This window comes from Quercus suber, unplaced genomic scaffold, assembly GCF_002906115.3.
Source record: "Quercus suber isolate HL8 unplaced genomic scaffold, Cork oak 2.0 scaffold_44, whole genome shotgun sequence".
Taxonomy (NCBI): Eukaryota; Viridiplantae; Streptophyta; class Magnoliopsida; order Fagales; family Fagaceae; genus Quercus; species Quercus suber.
The window spans coordinates 1,564,590-1,572,570 of NW_027069509.1; the positions used below are offsets into that span (position 1 = coordinate 1,564,590).

Consider the following 7,981-nt stretch of genomic DNA (forward strand, 5'->3'; position numbering starts at 1 on the left):
GAGTTTGAAATATGGGCAACTGGATTTTATGAGAATTATCTATTTCTGTTGATGTTTGCTTATGCTTGTTGGATATGTTACATGCTGTGCAATTTTATGCCCATCAAATTCTCTATACGTATAATGTAGTTGCTTGTGATTTCAGGAAAGATTATTTTAACAAGTCTGTATTGAGTCTCTAGTAGTAGTAGTAGTAGTGAGTCCTAGTTTGGTTTGAGGTTTCTCAAGGCTTACCATTTTAGTTGTGTCTATATTTTGGGATGTTTTGTCATGGAAATGGCTAAAAAGGGGAGTTTGTTAAGATTTTAGCTGGTCCATTCCATGAACATTTGCTTGTAATGAGACTTCATTTGTTAATGTATTGCCTTCAATGTAATAAGTTTGGTAGAATCTGCTCTGAAGATTCTCAAAGAAGTGTTGAATGAAGAATTTTGCTCATGCGAACATGAAGCTTTATCAAGCAAGATGGGTTGGCTCAAGTGAAACACTGTGGAGACCCGAGAGTATGCCTGATTGCCTATCCCTCAATCAAGGAGCGGTGGTGTGAAAAGTGTCTTATACACCATTTTTTCAGAGAGTTTTGAGGTTGCCACACTTGGAGCTATTGAGATAACATCTTGTGCCTATTCTCCATTGAGCATATTGAAAAGCCCATGTTAGTTTACTCTTTTATCTTGTGAATCCAAGAAGAGTGTTTTCAGATTTTGAAACCACATAGTTCCTTTCTGGCGAATTTATTGTTGTCAATTCTTCAAGGAGGTTTCTTAGAGTTCGAAATCTTATGGTTCATTGTTTTGACTGAGAGTTTGACTGGAGAAAGTTTGTTGAGGAAGATTCCATAGGTTTTTATTTTATTTTATTTTGTTTTAATTGAGCTTGGTTAGAATCGCTTACTTCTAACAAAATTTCCTCTCTTCCCTTTAACTATTTAAGTGGTCTGCAAATAACTTGGCGATTTAATAATAATTCCACTAAATAAATCTCATGACAATGATGTTCCTTGGAATTGTGCGTATGATTTGTTTGTTATTAGAAGATATTAAAGATATTAATGTGTGGGTCCAAACTCACTTAAAAAAAAAAAAAGCATTTTCTATTGATTGTATGAAAAATTCTGACAAATTGGATAAATTGCTCATTACAATAATAATAATAATAATAAGGGTGGACATAATTAAATTTTAAACTAAATGGAGACATTTAATAGTTTTTACTAAAAATTTTATTAAAAAAAAATCTAATTGAAGACAGACTACAACTACCCATACTTTTAAAGAGGGAAAAAGTGTAACTTTTTATTTTTATTTTAAATATATAAATAAATATTATATTATATAATTAGGTTTTTATTATATTTTTGGACTTTTAAAATAAATTTATTTACATACTTTAAATGTAGTTCTAAGTTTCTCAAAAAATAAAATAAAAAATGAGATAATAATTTGGCGGGCCTAGGCCAGTTCACAAACATTTTCGGGTTTGGACTGAGTCGAGCCCATTTGGAAAATGGAAATGGTCAGGAAACAAGTCCCCAGTCCCCAGTCCCAGGGCCCGAGACAACTTGCTTTCGTGTCTCTCTCTCCTGAAATCTTAAAAACTCTGAAACACAAAACTTCTTAATTCTTTGCTTCATCCACATCTCACAGATCACGCCTTTACTCCTAGGTATGTTTTCAATGTTTTTTTTTTTTTTTTTTTGGTTCTCGTGACACAATTCTCAATCTCATTGTTCTAGATCTACTATATCCCCTGGTTGTTTACGTGGATTTCGAATTCCATTGTTGGAATAATCCAATACCTCTGCGTTTTTTAATTTATAATAGCTAATCAATCTCAAAATATAGTTCAATTTTCATATTATTGTACTTTTTTGGATGCGTACAGGAAATATATATATTACTGGTTTAACTTAGAAGATGCCTTCAGCCCAAGATCCATTCTATGTTGTCAAAGAAGAAATTCAAGAATCTGTAAGTTTGTTGACTAAGTACTTAATTGCTTTTGTAGTTTTTTAATTTAGGCATATTTTAAATGTTTTAGGAAATATTTACATTTTAAACCTTATAATTCAGGGGTATAACAAGTTAAATCTTGTAGTTTTACAAGTAACAAATTAAACTCTACTGTTTCAAAAGTAACAAATTAAACCTTCCACCTATGTTAAACCCCAAACACAATGCCGTTTCGCTTTAATGGGTTGGGACTTGGGGTTTAATTTGTTACAATCTGAGACAGCGGATTATAATTCGTTACTTTTGAAACTATATGGTTTAGTTTGTTATACCCCCTAAGCTATAGGTTTTAAATTGTAATTTTTCCATATTTATGGGTTGTTACTATGTATTTGGTGTTTACATCAAGTGTTAACTAGATTGTCAGCTCTATCACTCATCTTTTTATTCCCTCGCTTCCCTGGCACTGTATTATTGTAATGGGCTTAATTCCACTTTTATCTGTCATAATTATAATTTGAATAAACAAAACAGACAGGATGTAGCAGAAACTGGAGTAGATATGTTGTGGTCTGTGTATGTTGATACTGTCTCATTCATTGGTTTGTTTGGTCAGTCTTGTGATTGATTTCTGCTAATCTTGGAAGCATGGTAACTTCAAACTGGTAGCCATGCCATATCCATATCAGACGCATATCCGCTACGGATACTCTTGGATACCTCGGGATACTTAAACTTACTTTCTCTCTAGTTTTAATATTTAGACATATTTTATGCGCACTTTTTGTTTATCTCGTAAACTATAAATTAGCATTGCATGTACTTATTAAAAAAAAACTATAAATTAGCATATTTTGTACTTAAGAAAACATTTGTTTATATAATAAATAAATAATTATTAATGCCTTTATCATATTCTAAATTTTTAAGAATTGATGTATCCCCATGTCCATATTGTATCATGTACGTGTTTCATGTCCTTATTGGTGCTTTCTATCCTAGCTTCTAATATTAACATATAAATAGCTATTGAACTTTTCACTTTTGGATCAAGATATTGTGACCCATAGGGATGGTCATACACCACCATATATAACTGTGGTAGATGTATGGTTCCCCCCCCCCCCCCCCCCCTTTCCTCTCTCCCTTTATTAACCAAGAGCAGTTTAGTTGGATTTGTTGTATCGATTTGCTTGGAATAATTGAAAGTGTTCTCCACTTGGGGTCATTCTTAATTTATAATAAACACTTGTTCTTTTGCATTATATTAACAATATTCGTGTCTTGTCTCTGTCTCTTTAAAATATACACACGCATTCACACAAAGACACTTATTCTCTTGCTGATATCGTTTACAAACCCACCTGGTATTAGTAATTGTGTTTGAATTTGTTTGGTGGCATTATGTTTAAGAGAAGTATGTATTAATTGTCTTACGGTTGATTACCTTCCTGGTTAGATTGATAAGTTGCAATCTACTTTTCACCAATGGGAGCATATTCCTTCCAATACTGGAGAGCGAGTAAATCTTATAAAGGAGCTGCTTGCTGGTTGTGAGAGCATTGAGTGGCAGGTACATCCAATATTATTATATATTCAAATTGATTATTTTTTCCTATTGTAGTGATTTGAAATCCATCTTGGGTTTCCATTGTGTTATTGAATATTAAAGAGTCAGCGAGAGGTTGATGAGGGTGTGAATAAATCTTCTAATCCAATTTACTCTTATCTTACCTTTACTTGCGCGACTTGACAATCAAATTCCTTATTCTATACTAACTTGATAGCAATAAAGATTTTTATGACTTTTGGCCTTTGTTACACTATTTACCTCTGTCTGCAATTGCTGAAGTCCTGCTTTCTTGATAGGAAGGTGGATGAATTGGACAAAGCAATTGCTGTAGCAGCTAGAGATCCTGCCTGGTATGGATTGATGAAGTGGAGATTGAAAAACGAAGGAGATGGACCGGCACTGCTCGCACTCAGGTATTTTCTTGTGCAACTGTATTGTATAAACAAGTTTCAGCTACAGCAGGTAAAGTAGTGAACCTTGTCATTTGCAATGATGGCTTAACAAAGTTTGAATTGTACTTACCATGATTAACCAAAGAGTGTTTAAGTTATGTTGTATATTACACAGAGCGTTGCGTCATGAGCTGTTTGTTTCATTTTTTATCTGTATCACACACTAAGCCCAAAAATCATTTCAAAGTTGTTGTGTGTATTTGTCCACTCAAAACTAATGGTGTTTATATAAAAATTTAACTTGTAGTATAGTTTTGATTCTGTCACATACAGCATATTACATGGTGCACCCATGGCCTGTATGTGCTGTGCGGATCTCCTAAATGATTGCGATACTTCATTAGGTGAGGTCTGTAAAGAAAGCAGTGGAAGCTGGAAAGGAGTCAAATGGTAGTAGCAGTACTAGTGTGAATGGGATGCATAGAGAACTAATGAGGCTGCCAAATTCTCATCAGACAGAGAGATCCAACAAGTACACTGGCGAGGATGACGATNTAAGTGAGTTTATTAAACTCTGTTTTTCTCCTCCTTGTATTTTTCTGGGTTTGCTCTATGATCTTCATGCATAAATAACCATCGTATATATAACATTCCTTACTTATCAAAAAAAAAAGTTTATTTAACTCTAGGGAATGAAAAAAAGGTAAAGAAAGACCTAAAATAACTTAGTAGTGGTAAAAATGGACGTGTCAAGTACGGAGGTAACAAAGATTATGACTTCAAATAGAATAGAATGATGAAACAAAATATATGTGGCCGATCCTGATTAATTTGTTGAGGATCTATAACCGACTCCCATATTTTTAGATTAAGTCTTGGTTGTTTTAGTAGTAAGAAAAAGAACAATGCTATTTTTTTGTTGTTGTAGTTTCTGATATTTTAATTATGTAAGTGATCATTCATATGTACTTTTAATCACGTCTAATTAAAATATATTTAGATGATCATCTAATCACAACGTAATGGATTGGAATAGATTCCTTTCAAACCACTTTGGAGGAAAAGTTTATTTTTATTTTTAAAAAAAAAGAAAAAAATTAAAAAAAATTACCCCTTTTTTTAATGTACAATGGTTATATCATTTGTAAATCCTAATTTTTTTTTTTTTTTTAAAATCTATAAATCATGCCAATAAGCTCTAGTGAAAAAATGGCACCTCCCCTTAGTAAGATCAAGGCAAAAGGTACTTATATAATTTTTTTTTTTTTAAATGTGGTGAGGGGGTGTGTAATTACGAATAAGAAATATACCAATCATAAAAATTTATATTTTCCAAGTTTTCTTGAGTTAGTAAAGTAAATCTTATTGATAGAAATAAGAATTCAATTTGTAGTTTTCACTTTCACATTGCTTCTATTAGATTCCTATATCTGCTGGATGTCCCTAAGTTATTACAAAGATTGACCATTGTATGTAAAAATGAGAAAATTATTAGGCACTTCCGGAGTATCATAAATGCGTAGTCCTCCCTCACATGAATTAGTGGGTCCCACCATGAATTTAATTAGTGGGACCTATCATTTATGGAAGAGGAGAGAGTATGTATTTATGGTAATCCGGGAGTACACAATAATTTCCCGTAAAAATGAGTGATGCTCCTTAGTTTTGTTGATGTGCTGACTTATGATAGTTTATGCCTCGCCCACCTCAAAATAAGAAAAAGAAAAAAAAAAAAACTGCTCTAACTAGACAGAACAGGAGGTGACCTGTTATTTTAGAAGCATCAGGATCGGGTTGCGTCATTTTTAGGAACAAGCAGTTTAGTCCATAAGATCTTTCATTTTGATTTGTTATGGTTGTCATTTTGTGCTTGTAGGCAACAGGATGAGGATTTAGACGAGCTTGGTGCAAGTCTGGTAAGAATTGGAGATGTTGGGCTTACCATACACGACGAGCTCCTTGGGCAGGTAAAGACTTTAAAGCTTGCGTTTCTTTTTGATGCCTCTACCACAAATCCACCAACAAAAAGTTATGCGCAACTTATGGTGCATGTTTATTCTATAAGCATTTTGATGCCTGAGTAACACTCTTGCACCTAGTACTTTTAAGTTTTAACTCTTGATGAACTCTAAAAATGATTGTTTTTGCTGATTTGTTATACTAAAATGTGAAATCTTTTGGTGCTTCAGGAGAAGATTCTAGATGATTTGGGCATGGAAATGGATAGTACATCAAATCGTCTTGATTTTGTTCAGGTGAACCTTTATCGCTTTACCTGTAGGTTTGAATCTAAGATTATATTTTCCAACCCTGTAAAAAATGGACCACCCTACCAATAATCCAAAATTCAGAAGTTGGGCTACTCTTTAGTCCTCTAATAATAAGTTGGCTGTAGCTTCACAATTCTAGCTAATTAAAAGAAGGACAAAGTTTAGTTACAAAATTGGTTGTAGACTAAAGTTACAATCATATAATAAATAATATCTTTTTATTAGAGGTGAATTTTGACAAGTCTACCATTGGATTATATCTTCTACTTATATACTCCATGCACGCAAAATTTCTAGAAAATTAAAGATCAATAGTTGTGTCATCAATAAGTTGTTTAAATTGCAGTTTTTGTAGTTTTAAATTACGCATAAAATATTAACTTACAGATCATATAGTAAATAATATCCGATTGGCACAAAATTTGACATGTGTATTAAGAGTGTAAAAAATATACATTTCAACGATTAGATTTTCAAAATATATAATAATACTTATTTTATTGAGAAATGTTGTTTTGTAACCGGACTTTGTCCTTAAAAGAATTGGTTGTACTATTGATATCATAAGAGGTCAAATGGATCTTTTTTAATTCTCCTTGCAGAAAAAGGTGGCTATGGTCATGAAGAAGGCTGGTATCAAGGGACAGATAATGATGATATTGTTTTTGGTGGTTCTTTTCATTGTCCTGTTTGTATTGGTCTTCTTGACCTAATCATGAGAGTGAAGTCAGTTTGCCGTGTATGTACATAAGAGAGTTGCTGATCTATAGGAGGAACTATGGGACTCGGGGAATACAGAGAATTTTTAATGGTAATTTATACTTGTGCTACATAAAAGCAGACGTGGAACATCAGAACCAAGGAAGAATCTTTGTTTTTAATTTTTATTTGTTTATTATTATTAGCGGACTGAAATTCGATATTGAACAGATTGAGTTAAAAATATACTGTAAATCAGACCCGCATATTTGTTTTTGTTTGTTTATTCCTCCATGTGAGGGTGATGTTTGTTCTGGCTTCTTATTGTCAATTGCTATATAGAAGGTTTATACTTGGATTTCAGTTCCATGTTAGTCCATGAGCATTTTTATTATGCCCTTGGAGGGCTATCCTGTCATTAACATTGTGTTTGGTTGGGGTGATTTTAGGGGGATGGAAAAAATAGAGTGGAAAACTGAGTGAAAAATTGAGTGGAAAACAGTATTTTTCACTGTTTGGGAAAGAGAGGAAAATAGGGAGAGAGGAAAACTCGGGAGAAAATTTTCTCTTCTGGGCCCACAAATTTCATCTCCCCAAATCAGGAGGAAAAGCCTGAGTGGAAAACCAATGAAGAACACTTTTACACAAATGCCATCTCGTTCCCAACGGTCACAACAACTCAGTAAAGAAGAAAGAAGACAATTTTTCAACCACTAACTCAGCACAACCCAACTATCACCACCACAACCCAAAAATAACTCAAAATCAACCAAAAACAATTTAAAATTAACTCAAAATCAAACCCAAAATCCACAGAAAATCAACTCAAAATCAAATCCTTATTGTTCAATCATCTTCATCTTCATCATCATCATCTTCTTTTTTCCTTGTAGCTTTCGAACGTTAAAAAAAAAAAAAAAAAAAAAAAGAAAAGATGTAGAGACTTGAGGGGCGGAGACTTTTTGTGGGTTAGGGGAAAGTGAGAGTTAAGTCACTTTATGGGTTAAGTGGGTTAGGTGGAAAATAATAAAAAAAAAGTGATAAAAAATATTATTTTAATAAAAAAGTATGTATAATAGATAAATTGACGTAAGT

At 32.9% G+C, this 7,981-nt stretch overlaps 1 protein-coding gene across 1 annotated transcript; it reads left to right on the top strand.

The window, feature by feature from the left end:
- The first annotated feature begins 1,553 nt into the window (after positions 1-1,553).
- LOC111994199 (syntaxin-61) lies at positions 1,554-7,249 on the top strand. Its single transcript, XM_065771458.1, is given in 9 exon segments — positions 1,554-1,665; positions 1,885-1,970; positions 3,412-3,525; positions 3,826-3,880; positions 3,883-3,938; positions 4,322-4,475; positions 5,742-5,884; positions 6,107-6,172; positions 6,790-7,249. Coding segments are annotated over 8 exon segments (753 nt in total). The 5' UTR covers positions 1,554-1,665; positions 1,885-1,916; the 3' UTR covers positions 6,901-7,249.
- Positions 7,250-7,981: the final 732 nt, after the last annotated feature.